The sequence below is a fragment of the Pteropus medius genome, unplaced genomic scaffold (genome assembly GCF_902729225.1).
Source record: "Pteropus medius unplaced genomic scaffold, Ma_sr-lr_union100, whole genome shotgun sequence".
Classification (NCBI taxonomy): Eukaryota; Metazoa; Chordata; class Mammalia; order Chiroptera; family Pteropodidae; genus Pteropus; species Pteropus medius.
Genome location: NW_024353787.1, coordinates 1,907,161 through 1,931,474, shown reverse-complemented (window position 1 = coordinate 1,931,474; position 24,314 = coordinate 1,907,161). Strand labels below are relative to the sequence as shown.

Genomic DNA, 24,314 nt, shown 5'->3' with positions numbered 1-24,314 from the left:
TTTCTTTCTTTCTTTCTTTCTTTCTTTCTTTCTTTCTTTCTTTCTTTCTTTCTTTCTTTCTCTTTCTCTCTCTCTCATTCTTCTTTTGTTTTGTTTTGTTTTTTTGCTTAAATTAGTTTGCACTAGATTAAAGTTTGCAATCAAATGTTACATTGTCCCTATCTAGACAGAGTCCCCAACACAGACAACTCACTTAAGAAGCCTAACAACAGAGAGCCCCCATTTCAAAGGCCATTTCTGGTACACATGTCTGGGTCTGTCCAGCCTCAGTCCCATTCCTGAGGTCTGGATGTTAGGAAAGCCATGTGATGGGTGTCATTCATTTCACTCTGCTGGCGAAGACAGAGGTATAACCCTGGGACCTAAGCCTCCCAAAGAACTCTCAAACAAGCTTTGCCGTGGCTGTGAGCATCAGGAAGCCCTGGCCCCTGGAAGGTCTCAGACCCAGGTACCTGGGTTGGGAGAGAGCTTTGGAGTCCTGAGTAGATGGATCAACAGTGGTCTAGTGCCTCCTAATACCAGACTTGATGGGGAAGAGGACAAGGATATTAGTGGACCTTAGCAGAGAAGTGTGAGGCCACAAGCTCCTCCCAAAACATACACCTAGGCTTACCCCTCTTCCAAACTAATATCAGAAATTCTTAGTTCGGCTGAATGATGCTGCCTGCTCACACCTGTTACCTCACAAGGCCCTGAGTGCACACTCTGCTCTCACTTGCTCGGTTTTCAGACTTGTGCACAACATCAGCAGGCACATGGGCTTTAGGGGCCCAAGACATGAGGACAGGGACAGCCTGGATGCTGGAGCAGAGGCCACCACAGCCTTCCTGTCAGCCAAGTTCATTGCCCCCTGTAATATATGGTGACCCACATTTTCCAGCAGCAAATGTCAGATCTCCTTCCCATCAGCGTATTCCCGAAGGAGAACAGAGGCTCTTCTCAGCCAACCTCAACAGAGGACTAGGCTCTTTTGTTTGCCTGAGATGAGCTTTCCTTCCTGCCTGCTTCCCTAATCAATCTCTCTCAAAATATCTGCAGTGAATCATGTTGTTGGAGTCATGCTTTTCACTTACAAAGCACTTCTGCATTCATTACCCAACTTAACCATCTCCCTGTCCTAGAAAGCATGCAGATTAGGGACTTTTGTTTCAATGTTACAAATAAAGAAACTGAGATCCAGAGAGGTTAGGTGACCGTCCCAAGATTTTGCAGCATACAAGCAATGGGGTAAAAATTAGAGACCTAATCTTTTGGCTCTTAGGCCATGTTATCAGAACCTAACCCCAACCTAAGCCAAGCAGCATCTGTACTGTAAAAATACATAACGGGTATACCCCCCCTCTAGCATGCTAAGAGAACCATGATTTTGTTTGGGTGGCAATGTGCCAGTCCCAAGAGATGACTCAAGATTGAAAGGAGCCAGTGGATGGCAATCCCATTTCCATTTGACTGTGCTCAGGGTAGCAGGCACACTCAGTGAGCTGGTTTGGGTTGGGAGAGGGCTCTGAGACAAATTTTCCTCCCTGATAAGAGGCAAAAGTCACATTAAGAAAAATCCCTGTGGCTCTTACCATACTTGAATCCTCTCCCAGCCAAGCTGTCCTCTCAATAAGACTGCCATGCATGGTCCCACCTCCTCATTTTTGCTCCTGCTGCTCCCTCCACCTGCAGTGCCCTTATGACTCCTCTCCCTGTCCATCCATACTCAAGCTCATGTCTCTCTCCCCTGGTAAGTCAGCCTAGACTAACCAAAGCCATAGAGCCTCCTCTTCCCGAGCATCTTTAGCTCTGACTGTATGTACATGTCACTCGATTCTTAGCTCTGATAGCCTGGAAGGACCAGTGACTTCTAGATGGGCACCCACTCCCCTATAATATGAATAACTTCTCAAAATAAGATAGAATAACTGCATCCTCATTTCTTAATTCTTACCAGTGCCCAACACACTCTTTCCTGCAAAATTAAACTATAATTTATTTAACTTGATTTTCAATTTGATTTAATTCAATTCAATTCAGTTTAACAAACATTAAAAAACATCTACATTGTACCAGGCCCTGTACTAAACCCTAGAGGCACAGAAAGCTCATGGTCTGGAAGCAGAAACAGGCACAAAGACAATCGTTCTAGTGGTAGATTAAGACAAGAAAATCCACAGGGCTGCAGAAACACTAGAGGTAACTTGGAGCTGGGCAGGAGCACCCCTCAATGGCAAAGACCTCATGCTGGGGGCACTGGGAAGGGTGGGGGGTTCCTGGGGGGATCCTCCAGGATCTTCTGTCTGATGTTTTAGGTATAGCAGGGCCTCAATAGATGCTGGTAGAATCCCGAGTTAAATCAACAACTCTGGAATGTCTTTTCTTTGGGATTTCTCCCTACAATTCCCACTCCCCATTAGGAGGTAGTCAAGAACTGACATTGAATCACAGGCAGCTGAGAGCTGGAGGGCTCTTTCCAGGCTGGATGCTGTAGCTCTTGACTTGACATGTGGGCAGAGTGAGACCGCCAGACGGGTTAAGTGACTTGCCAAGATCACACTCTCTTAAGAGGTGGGGCTAAGAAATGTCTTGGAACTTGACTCTTTGGAAGGAAAGAGGAGAGGCAATAGCTTCTTGCTCCCCAGCTAGTAAGCGTCAGAGCTAGCACATGTTTACTGGCCAGATTGAGTTCAAAGTCTGCACTCAGAGCCAGCACAGGGTGGGGCATGTGTGCTACAGATGGAGGCATGCAAGTTTAGGAGTGCAGGCAGGTGTGGGAGCAGCTGTGCAGGTATGGGCGCAGGTATGGATGCAGGTGCTGGGGGGTGCGTGGGTGCCTTGCTGAGTACAGATTTGAACATGCTGCAGGTGTAAGGTGGGCTGGGACTGAGTGATGTGAGAGTGTGAGTGAGCACAGGGACGAATGTCGGTGTGACTGAGTGAAGCTTGGGTGTGAGTGAAGACCTTTCCCCTAGAGGCAGCTGAATTGAGAGAGCAGTCAAAAGCCTGATCCTGGGGCTCTGCTCACCTTTTCACCCTAACCTTGGCCAGGCCACCCACCTGTACTGTCGTCATAGACCACGGTGGCTGACCGCCACTTGAGGTACTGAACCAGGTCGAGGATGGCGTGGCTGAGAGAGGCGTAGTCAGGGTAGAGATTCACGTAGAAGGTGTCCTTGTTGTCCAGCGGGTGGTGCTTCCAGCGCAGCTGGATGTGTGGTACCTCCAGGGCGTTGCAGATGGACTGGACGGCATTGGTGCAAGAGCCCTGTGATGGCCCGAAGATCGCCACCACGCCCAGTGCCAGCTGGTCACAGGCTGCAACAGAGGAAGGGAAGAACAGTACAGGGGTCAGTGCTGGGTCTTATCATGCAGCTAGGGGATGGGGGGATGGGGGACAATGATGTTGGCGATCTCATAAACATATGGGAAAACAGCAACTGGAACCCTCTGAGGGTGGATGATTGACAATCTCAATGAATCTCTATTTTCTCATCTGGAAACCAGGGTTGTAATAGTCCCTGTCTCATGGGATCACAGGAAGTCAAATGAGATATTGCATGTAAGAACGTCAGTATAGCCCTCATGCAATAGAAACAATGGTTACTTTTGACGTTGTCATCATTGTGATTGGCTTCACTGGCTCTACACCACGCCCTGTTCTGTGTGGGAACTTGAAACAAATAGCAATGACACACCTACTTGCTGATGACGCTGAAACTTGAAACTCCAGTCCCAACCTGTTTCCTAAAATCCAACTTGCTCATTTCATCTCTCACTCGACACCACCACCTGGAAGTCTGAGATGCATCTCAGACCTAACATGTCCAAAATGGAACCCCTTCTTCTCCTCCCAGCCTCCCCCATTTTGGTAAATGGCAGCTCCACTGTCCCAGCACTTTATGCCCCAAACCCTGGTTTTGTCTTGACTCTTTTCATTCTCTCGTATCCCACATTCCAATTCATCAACAACTCCTGTTGTTTCACCTTCAAAATATATCAGAATATGACTACTTCCCACCACTCTTACCCTGGTCCAAGCCACCATCATCTTTCGCTTGGATGACTGCAGAAGGCTCCCACTGGTTCCAGCTTCCTCACTGATCCTATCATCTATTTTGCACTCAGCAGCTGGAGTGAGCCTTGCACAAACGAAGTGGATTACACGACTCCTTTGCTCTAAGGGTTTCCATTTCACTCAGCGTAAAAGCCAAAGTCCTTACTTTGGCAACTCCCCGCCCCATCCCCATACCTCCATCCGCACTGCTTTTCTGACTTCCTCTCCCTTCCTTTTCTCCTTTCCTTACAGCATCCAGGCCCCACTGGCTACCATGATGTTCTTCACGTATACTAGGAATACTCCTGCCTCAGGGCCTTTGCACTCGCTGCCCCTCTGACTAGACTGCTCTTCCCTCAGATCTCCACGTGACTCTCTCCCTCCCCTCCTTTAGGTCTCTGCATCTGTGTGTCTTATTGGAGAGGAATCACTGCACAGCCTATAATAGCAACCCCAATCCAGCCACACTCCCTCAACCCCATATCGTGCTTTATTTCTTTATTTACTAAATAACCACGGAAGTCTTGTTTATTTGTTGATTTTAAATAAATAAATAAACTTATTTGTTTATTTCTCCTCCCGCTAAAACGTAAGCTCCAAAGAGGCAAGGGCTTGATCTGCATTGTTTATTGTTGTATTCACAGTGCTCAAAACAGTACATGGTCTGAATAAGTGCTTAATCAACATCTGCCGAATGAATGAATGCTGAATCCCAGCCTTCAAACCATTCACATTCTCCGGGAGGCCCAATGGCTCAGGCAGGTCAGACAGCAGATGCTTCTGGGAAGATCAAACATCAGTGGGCACAACACAGCATGAAATGAGCAGCCCCAGGACAGCTGGGGCTCGAAGGGGGATGTAGGCTCACACAGTGAGTGTGCCTAGAAGATCCATAAAATGGACCTCTCAGGGGCAACAGGGGGAGGGCTCCCCAGGAGTCACTGCCCCTTCTTCTGGCAATTATCTCCCCTTCTACTTTGGCCTTTTCCACTTCCGACCTATCAGGGGTGTGTGAGTGACTTAGACCCTAGACAGACTACAATTGACCTCCCCCGGCCACAGACATTGGTTTAGAGGATGATCATGGCACCAATTGGAGCTGATGGGATGCCATGATACTCGGTGGCAATGAGAACTGGGCATTTTCCCTCTGTAACTGGACCTGGGAGGCAGTAAGATCTGTAGGTGCAGTAGCCACCTTATGCTTACAGAGAAAGTGCAGTGCTTGCCTGTGAATGGAATCAGTGTGGTGGTGAACAGAGCCAAGAGAGAAAGAAATATGAGCCCCTCATCAAGTGGAACCCTAAACTTTGATTACTTGAATCAATACATTCTTTTGCTTAAGCCAGTCAAGATTTGATTTTCTGTCACTTGCAACCAGAAAGACCCTAACTGAAGAGCATCAACAAACTCACCAGCCTGTGGCCATGGGAATGAACTATATGCACATGTATGAACATATGATACACATAGGAGGAGGCAGGACAGAGCACCTAAGCATGGATACCCAGTGGATTCAGATGCATCCTGGCTGCCTCAAGGACCTCTGGGAATGATCTACTGGGATCAGGTCTACCCCTAAGGTCCCAGGGTCAGAGTACACATGGAGGCACATATACCATGCAGCTAAATAAATGTTGTTAAGTCGAGCTAACAAACTTACATAAAATATGCTCTTTCCTCCCACCTTGACAAATATGTACCTTCATAACAACTTGGGATGTCAGGTTAGAATGGAGACTTCTCAAATGCAGCGACAAGGGGAGAGGTAGCTCTAGCTAACTTGCGCCCTTCTCTTTGACCACTGGCTCCACCCTGCACCATAAAAGGCCTTGCACTCTCTATGTGGACATCTTGGCCCTTGTAACTGAGCTCTGGCCACATCTCTGCAAACATCTGCCCCTTGCTCAGCCTTAGATAGGGCCTAGGAGTGCAACCATACAGCATGACTCTCCCTCTGTAGGACCTCCTGGGGAGGAGGCTCATGTAGGCCTAGAGGTGGGTTCAGGGCCGATTGGGAAGGAAATTCAGGGTTACAGATACTTGGAGCAAAGATTAGAAGGGCAGGGCACAGGAGCCTAATGGGCAAGGCCCCTTGGTCCCACTGATCCCTTGTCCTGGGAGGAGATGTGTACCAGAGGAGGGTGAGGGCAGCACCTTCAAAGCATAGGCCCTGGGAAAAGGAAACTCTTGCCTGGGCTAAGGGTGGTACCAATGGGTCCAAAGATACAGGGTAGTTTTGAACTTGTCAGAATGTGTGGTCTTCAGAGTATTTTTCTTCTCCACTGACATATACTCCCTCCTCCTTCACTGCCTCCTGGGAATAGGAGACATTATATAAAGTGGTTATTTTTCCTGAAATTTGTACTTCCTCTAAGAACACCAGAGAATGGCATTTATGGCGCAGGTGAAAGATATAGCACTCTGGGGGAGGCGGGGTTAGTTGCTGTTAGGAGTCTGCTGGAACCACTTGGGACATGGGGCAGGACAGCCATGTGTGGGAAGCACTGGGGCCAATACGGAGGGCATCTTTTGAGTCACTAGGATTCCTATTGGCCAATGTCAAGTGCAGGAAAGGATGCTCAGTGGGGCATGTGGTGACTTCCTGGTGCTCCTACAGTTGTGGGACTGGAGTCCAAGTCAGAGAAGCACTGTTTCCTCCCTGCTATTGTTACCCTGGAGTCAATAAACCTTGATAGCACTCTGTGTGGCCGTGTGTGTGAAACAAACCCCAGTGATAACAAATGCTTCAAAAATAGGAACCCTGGGTATGTTGGTAAATTGTCCAGTTTAGGGACTGGTAAATTGTCCAATTTAGGCTGGATACCAATATGGAGGAAATGATGACAGTGAGTAAGTGACAGCTGTCCAGGTCTAGTCACCCCTTCTTGCCCAAGCCAAAGGCCACGGCACCCAATAAAATCTGTAGGTTTCTCTCACCCTATATCTCCTACCTCTGTTTTGAACCTTCTAGCTGTCCTGTGACATCCCAGTTCTCTGTCCCATCATCTCTCTCTACTCTTTCTCTTTTCCCTCTTGGACCTTCTGATCGATTACTTAGTCAAATGACTGTGTGTCTCATTCCTTCCCACTACCCACCTCCAAGAATCTGTATTTTTAATTTTCCCCTTTGATCTAGGCCTTGAAACAGGCAGGCAAATGCTACCCTGCCACCCTCAGCTCCACCCAGACCGACCTCTGAAGTCAAGCCGCAAAGTCCAGGTGTCCTGTTTGACTGAGGCCGGGGAGAGTGGACCAACCATCAATGATGACGATGTGGAGGGTTGTAAGAGTGATCTTGAAGGAAGTAATTTTGACATCGATTGTGGGATAATGGTAAAGGTAACTGTAATGAAATTTGTACTTCCCCTAAGAACACCAGAGAATGGCCTTTATGGCCTAGGTGAAAGATATACACTCTGGGGGAGGCGGGGTTAGTTGCTGTTAGGAGTCTGCTGGAACCACTTGCGACATGGGGCAGGACATGTAGGGCCATATGATGCCATACAAAGGGCCATATTGTAGGGCTGTTTTTGATCCCGATGACAGCACTGATTAGCGGAATTGATGGCAATGTTGATGCTGTGACATAATGATGGGATGGACGCCAATGCCATGGCATGGATGGCGATGATGATGGTAGAAAGGATGATGGTGATATAAACGTTGATGAAGGAGGGGGTGATAACAATGTTGGTGGTGAGGACAGTAAAGGTGGGGATGATGTCGGTGCCGGTGAGATTGGTGATGATGAAGGTGCCGGCGCACGACAGTGATGGTGATGATGATAGGGCTGGTGATGGTGGCAAGGATAAAAATGGAGGCGATAACAATTTCGATGGCATTGATGAGGCTGCTGATGACGTGTCAATGCCATGACTGTAACTGCAATGATGATGGTAGAAAAGACGGTGATGATGTTGACGATGAGGAGACTGGTGATGATGAAGATGTTGCTGTCGTGGCAGAGAGAGAGAGAGTATAAAAGGAGAGGCAGAGATGGTGATGTTTATGTTAGGAGTGGAGGTGATACCACGTTGACGATGATGACAATGGCTGTGGGGATGCTGCACTGGGGCTGACAGTGGTGAAGCTGGTGGTGATATGATGATGATAACCACACATGGGTTTCATTCTGCCAGAGATGCAATGATTAAATCCCACTGTTGGGTGGCAGGAGGCATCAGTGCTGCCATTCACTTGTTTCTTCTCCTTGGTCTCTCTCCACATACCTTTTCCTGTCCCCTCCATGTTCCTTCCACCCTCTAATGATCTTCCAGTCTGGAAGATCCCTGTTTCCCCAGAGGGACCAGGGCAGAGGTTAGAGCAGCAGCAGCAGCAGCAGCAGCAGCAGCAGCAGCAGCTTTAAATCCAGATGTTTCCAGGGCAGCAGCCAACCCTCGTTCTGGCAGCCCTGAGTGCATGCTGCAGTAATTACATTATTTGTGGCTTCAATTTTGAATCCATTTTCTGGTCATTTTACAGTAACTCAATCGTTCACAGTCATTGCAGGAGTCCACAGCCTGAATGCAGTTCCCTCTACCCCCTTTCTATGGCAATTGTAGTTATAGCAAAAATTATCTCAATCAATTTGTGTCTTAAAAGGAATTGAGCAGCCCAGAGAATAAGTGAAGGCAGAGGAGCCTGGGGAGTGCTGGGTCGATTCCAGGCCCGCTCTGGTCAGGCTTGGAAGAAAACACCAGTGTTCTCTGGGTTGCTGGCTCAGGCACCACCTGGCAGTCACTCATATTTTAATTTCCCACAAAACATTTAAAAATAAAGACAATAAGTGAAAGTCTCTTTTAATGGGGAAAGGTCTCCTGGGTCTCACGTGGAGGAAAGGAAATAATCCAACCAGAGCTGGCAGGGCAGGCAGTGCCAGGCTCCCTGTCTGTGCATCCCCGCACCTGATGTGCCCTGAGGTGGCTGGATCCAGCTGGTGCAAAAGGGAGTGGTGACAGGAAACTCTGCCGAGGGAAAATAAATTATCATTGGGTTAACTGGAATTAGGCCCTTGGAAGGGTCCTAATGATGCTCCTGAGAATTTTAAAAACCAAAGATCAAAAGGAAAAACAAAGATCACAGAACACGGGGCTCCCCAGGGATAGAAGATGCCCGATGGGGAGCATGATCCGACAGCAGAAATGCCTCTGGGGTCAGGCAGTGGTGCTTCCAACCACAGCACAGGTCTGTCTTTAGTATATTATCAGAGAAACATTCAGGGAGAATGACAGCAGAAGGAAGCAACTTAATTTTTTTTTATTGCGATATAACACAATACAGGAAAGTGCATTTGTTTTAAGCACAGAATTTTATGAATTTTTTACATAGAACTGTACTCATGTAATTGCTACTTGGATTAAGATATAAAACATTTCCAACACCTAAGTGGGTTCTCTCTTCCCCTTTCTGGTTAATATCCACTGCATACTACTCCCCCCTGCGGAGGTAACCACTGTTTATTCACTCAACATCATGTCTGTGAGGTTCATACATGATGTGCGTAACAAGAGTTTATTTATTTTTTATTACTGATTCAAATTTCATTGTACAACTTCACTCTTATCTATCCATTCTACTGTTGATGGACCTTTAATTTATTTCCAGCTTTTGGGTATTATCAATAAAATGGCTAGAAACATCCTTGCCGGCATTCGTTTAGCTTTAGTAGATACTTTCAAACAGTTCTCCTGAGAAGCTGAACCAGTTTTCACTATCACCAGCAGTGCGTAGAAAAGAATTAACCTCAACCCCTACCTCCCACCGTACATAGAAATTCGATTTGGGATAGATCGTACAGCTACTTCAGAAAGGTAAAACAATAGAACTTTTAGAAGAGAACACAGGAGAATATCTTAGGATAGACAAAACAACACAAAAGGCGTTAACCATAATGGAAAATATGGATAAATTAGACTTCTTTAAATTAAGAACTTTGCTCCTCAAAAGATACTACTAAGAGAGTGAAAAGGCAAACTTATCTGCAATAGATATATGAATACATATATTTAACTAAGGGCCCTTATCAAGAATATATAAGACTCCTACGAATCAATAAGACAATGGCAAACAACTCAATTTTTAAAAGTGGTTGAAAGGCTCAAAAGGCACTCCAGGGGAGAGAAGATTCAAACGATCTATTAACATGTGAAAAGATGTTCAACATCTCTGGTCATCAGGGACATGCAACACACACACACACACACACACACACACACATCGCCACAAGACACACACACACACACACACACAATGAGATGCCTACTACATAAACCATCCAAATGGCCAAAATTTGAAATAAAACTGATTTTACTAAGAGTTAGAAAAGCTGTAGCGCCAAGTGCTATCCATTGCTGGAGGGAGTGCAAATTGGTATGGCAATTTGGGAAAACTGTTTGGCTGAACATATGCACATCCTATGACCTCACACCTCCATTTTGTTGAGCATAGGTATATACTCAACAAAAAATGTGCACACTTGTATGCCAAAAGACTTGACAAAAATGTTCATAGCAACACTATTCTATGACCCCAGATGGAAACAACTCAAATGTCCAACAGTAATTTTTGGTTATAAAAACTGTGGCACATTCATACAATGGAATGCTACACAACAATGAAGAGCAAAGTCTACTGTTATATTCAATACTATAGGTGAATCTTACAGATATATTGCAGGAGGAAAGAAGCAAAACTTAAAAAAGTACACACTGGTATTCTACTTACGCAAAGTTCAAAAACAGGCAAAACTAGTGTATGGCACCAGCAGTCAGAACAATGGTTCTATAATACAGCAGCGAAAAGGCAAAGGGTGGAAGAGATGGACAATAATTACATAATCACACACACACGCACACGCACACACACACCAGGGTTCAGAGTTGTGAAATAAAAGTCCGGGGTGTTAAAAATGGAAGCAGGGAGACCTTATCTGGGGGTTCCAGGAGGGCTCCCCAGAAGTTTGAGAGGGGAAGCATGAGTTAGCGAGATAAAGGGCAGGGCAGGGGGGGTGAAATTTACAAGAGAAAGGGAAATGCAAGCAGAGGGTGCAGCATGTGCAAAAGCCCTGAGGTGGGAGGAAGCGAGGCACCCTGAGGACGGTAGGTATGGCTAGAACCCAGAGGCTGAAGGAGCGAGTGGCACAGATGTGGCTGGAAGGTGACATTGGGACTAGACTCATGGGTCCTGATGATTTGGAGAAAGAAGATGGGACATGCCTGCCGTCTAGGATTTTAAGCAAACGAGCCACATGATCTGGTGTAGAGTGGGGAGGGGCTGTAGCTTTGCTCACTGGGATGTTTTTGGCTGGATTTCCGGAGCTGGGTGTTTCCATCTCTGGTCTGCTCACTCACCACTGACTGGGCAGTTCCACATATGCAGGACTGTAAGTTCCTACTGGAAGAAGTGCCTTAAAAGGCTCTGAAGCTCTGCCAAGGCTCACTGCTGCCTGGGGAAGGTCCTTGCACTGAATTGCAAGTGCACCACTAGAGAGTCATTGTATTATTTCAGTGGGTTTTAGAAAAAAATGGACAGAAGATTCAGCTTAGCCCTTTAGGATGGTTCTGTCCACATGGGACTCTGTGTTCTGACTCCAGGTGTTTGTTCTGTGTCCTGACCTTTTGACTGAGCAGTTTTGGTTGAGTTCAGTCATTTTCTAGATAGACAAGGCCAGGCAGAGGGTGTTAGCATGGACTCTCAGCAGGGAAGCGTATACTCGATTGCACAGTGCTGGCTGCAAGGCATGCTGGGGAGAGAGTGTGGAACACATGGGCAGGGAGGGCATGCCAGCATGGCAGAGGGGCGATGGACAAAAGACCGCTCTTTGAGGCTGTTAGGGTGGCGTGGCTAGAGGGTGAGGTGCCTGTAGTCTGGGTGCATGTTGGCTCTCAGACTCAGGGAAGTGGCCTCAAAAATGTCAGCGTTAGCTGTGTTCAATGTCAGGGCCCCTCCAATCTTCAGTGCATAAGGAGAAGCAGGGTGGGAGGAAAAAGGGCCAGCAGTGGGAAAGTGCCTATAGGTATGAGGTACCTAAATGACTTGATGACTCAGTGTGTGGAGAGCAAGTCAGCCAATGTAATAAGGGCAAAGTCCTTCAAATGGTACTTCAAATGTGCCAGACATTGTTCTAAACATGTCATAAAAGTGTTGCCATTTTGCAGAGGAGAAAACTGAGGCACATATTGCCCAAGGTCAGACAACTAATATCAGAGAGGACAGGGTGCAAGTCCAGGCAGTCTTGGCTGCAAGCCCATTCTATACTGCCTTTCTGTGCTGAAATGTTTATCCACAATGTTGGAAAACAGAGCTAGCAGCAGGCAGCACCTTGGCAGGTCTGTACCTGGGAGCCCAGGAGACCTTGATTAGCTACTTGGACCCCTTAGAAAGATCAAGGGTCCCCTATAGATCGGCCTCAATTTTTCCAAAGTGCCTGGATGATTCTGTCTCTAAGCTCAACTGACAGGAGTCTTGGACAATGGTGCTCAGACCTCCACACCCCATTCTTATACTAGTCATGCACTGATTTACTCAATGATCGTTTCATTGAGCATACACCAGTCTTTTAGGTACCAGGACTACATCAGTCAATAAGAGAGAGCCTTCTTGTCAGTGGTGTTGGAGAAAAGGGCAAAGATATTAAACACACACAATTATTTAACCACTAATGTGATAAGAGCCTTGAAGAAGAAAAGCAAGCAGCTATGACAGCAAATTATAGGAAGGATGACTCAGTCTTCTCTGGGAGTTGCATGAAACTCTAAGGTTCTATAAAAGTTATTTCCAGAGTTATTTAAGCCATTAAGTTAAATTTCAATTAAATGTGTATATGAATTATATCTTTAAAAACAGTAACAAAAGAGCATACTTGTATACTCAAATGTGCTACATGCCACATTGGAAAATGCTGGCTCATCCAGGTATTGGCAAGTTAACTTGCTTGTTTTTTTTTTGTGTGTGTGTGTGTGTGAGAGAGAGAGTCTTGGAACAAAGTTCTCCAGTCCTTTCTGTGTAGCCATTGGCATTTATTGTAAATGTCTCACTAATGAAGAAGAAGGCAGCCCAACACTTGTTTTTAAATTTTTTCTTAAAATTCAGGTGTAGAAAAACTGATTGGATTTACTACAAATTATTTTTACGATTTTCTTGTTACTTTGCGGTCAAAACAAAATACGAAAACAGTAAATGCTGAGGCTAATGTCAGACTTCAAGTGTCATCCATAGCCCCTGGAGTCAAATTGTTGTAGGCCACAGAAGCAGCTTCACTGTTTTTAGTAATTCTTTTTATGGCAAGTAAATGTTGCATATTTGAACTTATACATATTCTGTTTTACATGCATTTAAAATTTTTATATTCTGGATAGGATTTCGATTAAATAAAAAACAAGTTTAAAAATGTTGGCTTTGGTTCAGAGGTTTTAGAGACCTTCTTCCTGCTGGCCTCCTTACTGTTGCCTCGCCAGCCCCATATCTAGGCCCCGCTCTCACCCCTCATCCCCCTCCCATGGCCCCTCATTCCCTCATGGCCTCTGCCAGTGTCCTGGGAACTCCTGATGGACAACCCACTGCTCCTGGGGGATGACACAGCTAAAATTGAACTGAGACTGATGCAGCTCCCCAGACTGTGGGGAAAAGGCTCTAACAAGCCTCAAGCCCACCCAAAGCTTTGGCCTGTTTTCAGAACCATAGACAGCAAACACTGCTTTACTGTGGGGAAGACAGCAGGCACGGGCTGCACACTCACCCTTCTTGGTGGCTTCAAAGCTGTCATGGAAGTGAATCCTCTGGATGTCATAGGTCAAGGTTGTATTGGGCAGCAGAGTCCTGTTCCTGTTGATGATGTTGGCAGAAAATCGAAATGCATGCTCCTCAGCGTTCATGACTTGGGCATTGGGGCCGTCTGCATACTCAAAGATTCCTCCTGCGAGAGATGGGTAAAATTGTGTGTGCTGGGAAAGGAGGGGTTGCTAACAAAGATGCTTGGCTCAGAAAGTTTAACGAGCAAGATCTCCCCCACCCCACTGTTCAATGATACCCTAAATAATTCCCATACACAGATATGGAGCTGGAGCATAAGAAATGTAAAAATCCTCCTAGGTCATTTCACTCAGCTAGCAAATTCCTGATAACAGAGACTGACAAACGGAGCCAAAAAAAAAATCACCAAATTATTAATATTGCTATGAAAATTCTCAAGAGAGTGCTAGCAAGTAGAATCTACCAGAATATTATAAGGATAACATATCATGACCATGAAGACTTGTATTCCAGAAATGTAAGGAAGATTCAATATAAAGAAAGCTATGAATATCATTCTATCATATCAATAGTTCAAAGGGAAAAACATATGACCAACTCACAAAATGCAGAAAAGCATTTGATAAAATGCAATACCTCCTGCTATTAAGAATGCTCAATAAACTAGCACCAGAAAAAAGACTTCCTTGAAGCATCTTTAGCTCATTCAGCCTTTAATATCACACTAATGGTGAAACACTAGAAGCATTCTTAAAAAAAAAAAAGGAACGGGGGATTCAAACCAATGAAATAAGAAAGAAAAAGAATTTGGAAGCATACCTTTTGGAAAGAAAAAAATTCTTATTTGCAAGTGATATAAAAGCTTCCTAAAAACCCCTAAAAATATCCCTAAACATGAAAACTAGTAGGAACTACTAAAAGAGTCGAGTTAAATGGCCAGTTAGCACAAACTAATAGTGTTTCTTTATATCAGCAACAACCAGTAAGAAAACTTAATGGCAAAATAATTTCCTTTACAATATTAATGAAATATTAAATAACTAATAATCAACCAGATAACAAGCTTAAAATTCTAGAAATAAAAATGACAAAAAATACCTTAAATGAGAGACATAAAAGTAGACTTAATGAGGAATCATGTCATGTTCCTGGATATTTATGTTCAAGGGTAGAGGTGTCAGTTTTCTCCAAATTAATTTTTCAGTTTAATTCAAATCCACTCAGAAGCATAGAAGGATATTTCTTTTACTTGGAAAAATGACTCTAAAATGCGTCTGGAAGACTAAACAGAAGATAACAGCCTAAAAAATGATGAGAAGTGACTTGCACTGCCAGACTTAAAATATATCATAAAGCCAAAATAATTAAAACCATGTTCGAATGGCATGTGAAAACACAGATAGATTAATGAAATGAGATAAAAATCCCCCAGAAAGAGATTCAAGTAGAGATAAGTATTTAAGACATGATAAAGGTGGCTATTTCCAATCAGAAGGTAAAAGATGAATTATTCAGTAATTGTGCTGAGACAATTATTCAATTATTTGGCAGAAATTTAAGTTAGATTCTAATCTTAAGCCATATATCAAAGTAAGTTCCAGATGGGTTAAAGATAAAACGGCAAAAAAATAAGTGAAGAAAAGGAAGAAAGAGAACACTATAAAAGTACCAAAAATGTTTAGGTGAATATTATATAATAATGAGGAGGAGGAGGCCTTCCCAGGCATTTCAATAAAGTCAGAAACCACAGACTAAAGATCGATGAAGCCCCAGGAAATAATATAAAACTTATATTTATCAAAACTACCATGAACAAAATTAAAAGGCAAACAACAAACTCGAAAACAAAATTGATAACATATATGGCAGTATAAAGGCTGATGTTCTTATTTTCTAAAAAGCACTTAAAACTCGACAAAAAAGACAAACACTCTAACAAAAAAATGTATAAAAGGCAAGCATGGATGTTTCACAAAAGCAAAAAAATAATCATACAAAGGAGCTGTTAACATATGAAGAAATTTCAACCTCCTTAATGATCAAATGAACTCAATTTAAACCAACAGTGAGATACTGGTTTTTGCCCAGCCCATTGGCAAACATATAAAGTAAATTATAACATCCAGCTTTGGTGAAGGTATTTGGAAACAAACATTTGCTTAACTGTTGGTGGAAGTGGGAACTGGTACACCGGCCCTTGTTGGCGGCCGTTAAAAATATGTCAAAATCCTTAAAAATGCTCATGTCTTTGACGCAGTATTTCAGTTTCTAGAACTTGACTCCAATGATGGGCGCACAGACCATGTATGGGGAGAGGAACTAGAGAAGTCCAGCATCAGCAAAATAGTTGACAAATTGGAATTTGCTATATATTTCCTATAACAGTAAAAGTACAATGATTTGAGAATTATTCATGATATATTTTTAAGTGAAAAACAGAGGTTAGAAAGGAGATGCAATGTGACCCCACGTTAGAAGAGAAAGAATGGAAAGCAGATGAGGAGGAATTTATAGCATTGGCATAAAAATAGGAGACATTTCTAAACAACACAAGTGAATAGTCTTAGAATAGTGGTAGATTTATTTTGATCTTTGTGCTTTCTATATTTTCCAAATAAAACTTTACTTTTTCTTTCTCGATTCTTTTTAAAAATCAACTTTATTTAAGTATTATCTACATCAAGAGACTGCACACTATACATCTTGTTTTAAGTGTCCACTGATTTTTAGTAAATTTACTGAGCTGTGTGACCATCACCACAACCCAGCTTCTGTCCATCACCCCAAAAGCTCCCTTGTGCCCACTTACAGTCAATCATTGTTTTCACCCCCAGCCCCAGGCAACCACTCATTTATTTTCTGCCTCTAGAGATTTGTCTTTCTGGACATTTCATATAAACAAAATGATGTAATATGCAGTATTCTGCATCTGGCTTCTTTCACTTAGCATAATGTTTTTTGAGGTTTACCCATGTTGTAGCATGTTTCAGTACTTCATTTCTTTTTATTGTTAAATAATTTTGCTTTCTATGGATGTACCACATTTTATTTGCTCATTCACCACCAGTTGATGGGTATTTGGGTTGCCTCGATCGTTTTGAAAAAATTTTTTAAATAGTGAATGTTTTAAAAAGTGAACAAATAAATCTGATCCCGCCCAGTATTCCATCAGACTCACAATTTGTAACACATAGTGTGTTTGCATGTGAGTCTATGTGGGAGTATATGAACATGCTGAACACACGCATAAAACAAGACAAGAAGAATGCATCCCAAAACATGAATAAGGGTCCTCTCTGAGTGGTAGGATTATGGGTAACTTTGATTTCCTTCTTTGTGTTTTTCTGTATTTTTTCAAAAGTTCAGCAGTGAACATGTGTTATGTTTCTCATCAGAAAAGCCATCATGTGATTGTGTGTATGTGTTTAAAGGGAAATAAATGATCAAAATACCATATGACCCAGTAATTCCACTTCTAGGGATATAAATTTAGCTAAAGTTAAAGATACATAAACACATATATGTATAAGGACATTCTTGACATAATATTGGAAAAATAGAAACAACTTAATGCCCCAGAGTAGAAGATTACTCAATATACCAAAACCCACCCATATGGCAGAACGACTGCAGGCATTAATAGTCAGAGTATAGGATAGCATGATATGGTGTCCAGGATTTGCTTCCAAATGATAAGGGCGGGGTGGATGTGAAGGGGGTAGGAACTAGGTTGGATGGGCCATGATTGCTGGGGCTGGGTGGTGGGTATGCAAGGACTTGTCATACCATTCTCACTCAGTGTATATGACAGACATCCTCCATAATAAAATATTCTTTAAAAACCACAGTATAAATAAGACAAAAGTCACAAATAGTCTATGGCCATGCCAATTTCTGGGAACACTTTTCCAATCCTGTCTGAAGCTAAGCAGGGTCGGGCCTGTTAGTACATGGATGGGAGACCACCAAGGAAGGCCATAGGTGCTGTAGGCGCGTAAAAAAAAAAAAAAAGTCACAAATACACGGCAGTACAATTAGCAAAGATATAGTCCTCCCTCTGTATCAGCAATAAACAGAGAGGAAATTGTATGAAAAAAAAAAAAGAGGCCCTATTCACAACAGCAACCACGAAAAAATAAAATAGTTTACAATAAATCTGAAATTCCTACATCAAGAAAACTACAAAACTTTACTGGGGAACATAAAAGAAGACTTGAATGAATGGAGAGACATAACTTTCTCCTGGAAGGGAAGGCTCAAAATTGTAAAGTTGTCAGTTCTCCTCAAATTAATTTATAAATTTAATGGAATTCCAATTAAAATCAGAAAGGACGTACCAGAAAGACATACACCAAAGTGTTAACAGTGGTTCGTTTTAGAAAGGAAAAAGATAATGGATTTCTTCTGCTTAGTGCTTTTTTCCCCCAAGTCTTCTGCATCGAGTGATAGCTTTGGTAATAAGGAAAAAAGCTTTAAAAAAATGCTTTTAAAGAATAGTTAATGACATAGGAAATGCTCATCCTCTCTTCCCCCACTCCCAAGCAACAAAATCATATTACAGTATGATACCTATTTATCAAACCCAAAGCACATACTAATATTTATAGAAAAAAGATTGGAAGGATTTGTATCAACATGTTACCAGTGGGTGTTTCTGGATAAAAGGGGTTTATGGATACTTTTAATCTTGCTCTTTGTATTTTCTTGATATTTCCAAATGATTTACAATGAATATGTATTATTTTTATTATTTTAAAATGTAGAAATTAAAGAAGAAAGCCTAGGGAGAGGACTTTTGCAGATTGCAGATCCCCACACCTTCCTGGCCTCTCACACCTAGGCAGGTGGGGAGGAGAGGAGAGAGAGGAGCTAATATCTCACAGTGGTGGTGACTGCGTCTCAAGGCTGGGGATGCAGTCTCAGTCTCAGACTACGATGCAGTTCCATAAACACCCATAGATCTCTGCCGTGGGCCGACCTGTCACTGGGTGTTGGGATACCAAGAGAAGTCGGCACTGGGCCTCTGCTCTCCAAGAGCGCTCAGCTGACAATAACCAATGAGTTCCCAACTCAGTCTCCAGCGGCAGCCACACCTCCATCCAAACCCCAGCTCTATCCACTGGAAGAGTTGCTCAGTATCTCTGAGTCTCAGTTTCTTCATCTGCAAAATGGGGAGCATACTTCAAAGGGTTGATTCTTGCCAGGAAGAAAGAAAGCTAGTAACTAAATACAGGGCACGTGGCCAGGAGTTCTTACAGGAGGAGAGAAACAAAGCTGTTTAGAAAAACAAAATGAATTTTGAACTTCCACATTCTAGAGCGGAGGAGGACAAACTTTTCCTGTGAAGGACCAGGTAAACTTTGGCTTTGTAGGCCAGATGGCCCATTTAGCATGAAAGCAGCCATAGACATCATGTAAACAAATGGGTGTGGCTGTGTTTCAATAAACCTTTATTTACAAAAGCAGGTGGGAGGCCGGATTTGGCAATCTATAGACTGGGGCTGAAGTTTGTTCCTTGTTCTAGGGGGAAAGATACACTTTATCTCAGAGGTAAAAGCACCTAAAGGCCTGGAGAGAAAAGATAAGATTGTGATAGTACTAAATTGCTGTGCAAAAGAAACCGAGATGGGATGTTTGGTTTTTAAATGGGAAGGATGAGAGAGAAGGGCCTAACAGAAAGGGAATGAAGTGGGCCCAAAAAGGGGATGAAGAGGACGAGAATATTACCCTGGCCCAAAGGCAGGTGAGGGCAGTGAGAAATCCTCCACAGCAGGAAGGGGCCATGTTAGTCAACAGTGATGCCTGCTGCTGAGTTTCCAGTTAGCCTGCCCTGTGCTGTCAATCAACTTCTTTACAGGAGTCCATTGTTTAGGAAAGTCTGCCATAGAAAACTGACACCAGCTTGTGCTCTTAGGGGAAAGGGAAGGAAGGTAGGCAGTGCCCAGCACAGGGTGAATCAGGGCAGAGAGAAGATAAGACGTGCAGGAGATAGAATGAGAGAAGAGATGGAAAATTCAGCAGAGAAGGAAGTTGGAGCAAGAAGTGATTAGGAGAAACTTGAAGCCATGGAGCATTCTCAGAGGTGAGAGAGGTCCCCCACCCCTGACATGTACCACAAGGATGGAAGTCATTCTACTTGAGCATATAAGGGCAAGATGACCCCCAAAGTTTAAATGTCTTGGGACACCCAGGCAGCAAATATCTGGGTACAACATAGAGGTTCAAAGAGTGCGTTGTGGACACAGCAAACCTGGGTTTGAATCTTGATTCCATTCATAAGTTGTCTTTTTCTCTAGAGAATTGTTCCCAGTTGAAGGAAGGAGGTTACACCACTCGCCTGTGCCCTGGGGCAGTCTGCAGCCAATGACTAAAACTGAGGCTCCAAAAGGTTGTCCCCTGCCTCAGGGCGAGGATAACTCTGTGGTGCTTGTATGCTCCAGAGCCCCTCCCAACACTCCCCACATCATCACATCAGGCAAAGTCCAGATCTTACCTGAGGACATGTCTTTGCCCCCAGCCCTGCCCCCCAGCTTTGATCACTCCCTGAATGGCTTTTCCTAAAGAGCACCCTTCCCTTTATCAAGCCCATGCATCCAAACCTCTGCCTCAGGCTCTGCTTCTAGGAGTCCTGACCTAAGATGGGGAGACATTTCTCCAGGAGGAGTATCGACCACTCTTACCCTTTAGTGCTTTTGGAGGAAGAGAAGGAGGCATTAACCCTCATCAACTGATATACTGTCAAGGGTTCTTCTTTCTCTCTTCTCCTTTCTGGGTCCTCTCACCCCTTTCCTTTCATACGAGGGGCTTCAGAAGCTCAGGGTCTGATTCAAGCTCTGCTCCATGGAAGACAGGCTGCTTTGGGTCTTGGCTTCTGGAGAGAACAACCTGCCCCTCCCTTAGAGGCAGTTCCCCCATTCAACTGGCTCCTCTCCATTCTCTCCCTTCCCATACATTCCTCGTGATCGTTATTTAAAGAGGCTAATAAGTAGGTTGGCACCGTTGATTAATGCATAATCTTAATCATGATTGCATAGTGTAATTGGCATTAATTTGAAGAGCCAGTTCATTATGAAAATAATTGTCACTGCTTTCTGCTTTAATAAAATGGAGCAGAGACACCGGGGCTGCTGAGGATATGGGATGGGGTATGAGTGTGTGTGTATGTCTGTGTGGGGGTGTGAGCGTGTGTGTGTGTGTGTGTGTGTGTGTGTGTGTGTGTGTGTGTGTGTGTGTTGTGTGAGTGAATGATGGATCCCAGAAGATGTAAGTGGGGGTGGAAAACAGGTGCAGCTGGAACATTTCTTCAAACAAAATCTTGAGCGAAAGCCAAATGGGTAAAACAAATAATAACAATAATAATAACGACGACGACAACAACAACAAGAACGACTGATTCCATGTCAGAGATGATGCCGAATGCTTTCCTCCCACTTCATTTAATATGCACAAGAACCTCTACAGCCGCATTAGAGAGAAACTATTATGGCCCCATTTTACATAAGAGAAAACTGAGGCCCAGGGAGGTTAAGGACGGTGTTAAGACTACTCAATGGCAAATTCTCCTCTATAACTAAAGTCAGCTTGCTAGAACCAATAGTTAAATTTTCAGGAATTTTGAAAGCCAGTTATTAAACCATTGGCAGCTTGAAATAGGCTACAGTATGAGTATTTCACACTACAGAAATAAGTCGATGCTAGAAATTAGGACTTTTTTTCCCCAAAGAGTATGTTCACTAGCCTGCCACCGCCCAAACCAATTTCCATCATCTGGGATCTTACAGACTTGATGCCACCGTTACTGAGAAGGGTCTGTAGCCCCCAGGGCTCTGCCATGAAGACCACTGCTCAAACCTAACCTCATCCACAGACAGTGGAACTCAGGGTGAGGGTGGAGGGAGAGAACTGTCTGTGCCAACTGGAATCGGCTTCCTGCTTGCTCCTTTTACTATGAGATATTGTTGTATGTTTTGAGAAACATTCTGAATACTCTAAGGATAAATGCCCATATTTTTAAGATTGCTTTTCCTATATTTCTGGAACTGCGTCCAAATGGTGGGATTTCCCTGCCTCCCAGGTGAGCATGCTATGGTGGCCTGTGTCAAGTTGAATGTGACCTCAAAAACCAGGAGGGAGGGCTGTCACTGCTGCTCTGCCACACCTCATTGTTCAGAGCAAGGGTCCTGCCACTCCTCCCCATCTTCTGGGCAGATGGCCCTAGAGGTCCCCCAAGGCACAGGTCCTAGGGCAGATGGAACAGAAGGCTCAGTCCCTTGCTTAGTTAAGCCCATGACTTTCTAGGGCTGGTCTAGAGTCTGCTGAGATTTTTCTTTCTCTTGAACAACTTTGTGCTCTTGGCCCTTGCAAAGGCAGCCTGGCCAGCCCAGCTCTGAGCTCAGTGAGCCCGGAAGACTCAGGCAGGGCCTACAGCATGCTACCACCATCTGTCTGGCAGCAGAATCCCAGGAGACACTCACGAACCCAGCACCAGGTCCAGGCACCCGCTGTCCTCTGGGGCCTGAGTGTGCTCTTTCTTTTTTAGTCTGCTTTGTCCTTCTTATGAAGTTTTCAAGGTGTCATAGAGATTAATTGAGATGTTGATCAGTGAGATTGTTGCTAACGGCCCCTTCCCAGGGCCCCCTGCCTGTCTGTTCTGATCAGGGTTCTCTCTACTCCTTGCCAGGGTCCCTGTGGCTCTGTATAGCTCATGAGTTGGAAGAACCAGGCTCTGCTCTCTGCTGCATCTTGGTTGGCTCTTCAGGGTCCATGGCAGTGCCTTGGAACTTGCTTTTTGGGCCTCTCTATGCCCTTGTCTCAGGAGGAAGAGGAGTAGGGGAACAAGTCGGCTGGCTTTCCCAGCTGGGAAAAGTATGTGGTTATAGAAGGTGAGCAGTGCCCAGCAGACAAGGCCCAGGGATGGGCTTTCTGAGGTCATGGGAAAGGCAGGGGAGACAAAGAGTATATGTGTCTCCTCTTTCGGTCGTTTACTCATTCAGTCACCCACTCACTCATTTGATCATTCACTATGTTCAGTCATTCCCCAAGCAGTTTATGGACTATAACTGTGAACAAGGTACTATGCTGGGCACTGGGTGAGTCAAGAGAGACTATACATACTCCCAGCCCTTCAGGAGCTCATAGGTTAGAAGAAGAGCTGAGAGGAGGGGCATGAAGGAAAACACTATAAGGGTAAAAACTCTCCATGTGATAAAAGTGGCCTACAAAGCCGGGGAGACTCAGAGAGGAGAGTGTGAAGGAGGTCTTCACAGAGGAAGCAGCATCCGACCTGCTCAGAGCTGAGCTGTGCAGGGAACATGGCAGCCAGTGGGAGAGAGGCTGGCTTCGGGTGGGGACCGGGGGCATGAGGACTTGTGCTGGGACTGGGCCAGTGAGGAGAAGGAGGGGCCAGGCAGGGCGGGAGCTTCAGGGCTTGCTTTTCTAGGACCGGGCAAAGATGAGATGAGGGAGAGAGGTGGGAGAGTGCATGGACGATGACCCCGAAGTCTGGGTGATGAGGGAAGTGTAGTCCAGCACGTGGACTCTGCAGCCAGACGGCCTGTTTGAAATGTCCCCACCGCGTTTCAGCTGTATGACCTTGGGCAAGTCCCTTTACTGCCCTGTGCCTCTGTTTCGTCATCCAAAGGTGAAGATATTAATAGCACGTACATCGTAGGGCTATGCTGAGGCTTAAATGGCATAAATCATCTAAGGCACAATGTAAGCACTCAATAAGAGTAAAACATTATTATACGGTGACAGGGAAGCTGGGGGCAGCGCTTTAACTGAGATGGGGGCATCCAGAGAAAGATCAGATCTCAGAGGAGGCTGTGCATTCATGTGGGGTCCCAGGGGAGGGGCTCTTGATTGAGTCCCGGGGCCTAGTGGCAGTTGTTTTAATTGATCTGGTGATATGTGGCACTTTGTCTGTACAACTCAGGGACACGCAAGTCAAATATTGCAGAATCGACTGTGTTGGGAGGATGGCTGGAGGCTCCTGTGCTGCCCAGAGACCCCGATGACCGATGGGCTGTCATCAGGTGGAGGAACAGGAAGCAGAGCTGCTGGGGAAAGGGCAGGAACGGAGGCTGCAGAGGGGCCCAGTGAACAGTGAGCGCCCTTGCCAAAGGGGCTGGAGGATTGAAGATACAGAATCACCAGAGACATTGGCAGAGCTGTCCCACCTCCTAGATGGGCAGAGCCATCGCCCAGCCCACCCTCACACACATGCCCACACAGAATGGCCAGCCCTGAGCCTGGCATTTCAGCCTCGTCTGGGTGCAGCCTGACCTCTCTCCAGCCTCGGCTCCTCCGGGCAGCATGTCCACCACCCACACTGCCTTCTCACCCTTCCCTTCATGCCCCTGGCCCTTCGCATGTGCTCTTCCTCTGCCTGGATTACCCTTCCTTCTTTCTCTGTTTCATCCTTGCAAACCGGGCTTCCATATTTCTCGTCTGAGCCTTGCAGCAGACACTGTCCTTATGCCCTTGTCCCACCCCAGAGGCTACCTGCACACATTTCCTCTGCTCT

The 24,314-nt window shown here is 44.8% G+C and overlaps 1 protein-coding gene across 3 annotated transcripts in view; it reads right to left on the bottom strand.

The window, feature by feature from the left end:
- GRIK3 (glutamate ionotropic receptor kainate type subunit 3) overlaps positions 1-24,314 on the bottom strand; it is a 209,373-nt gene that overhangs the window by 68,908 nt on the left and 116,151 nt on the right. For all 3 annotated transcript variants that reach the window (XM_039850974.1, XM_039850975.1, XM_039850976.1), the window contains exons 2-3: positions 13,776-13,952; positions 3,040-3,297 (exon numbers count right to left, since the gene is read on the bottom strand). In XM_039850974.1, coding sequence (XP_039706908.1) covers positions 3,040-3,297; positions 13,776-13,952 — 435 coding nt within the window. The remainder of the gene's footprint in view (positions 1-3,039; positions 3,298-13,775; positions 13,953-24,314) is intronic.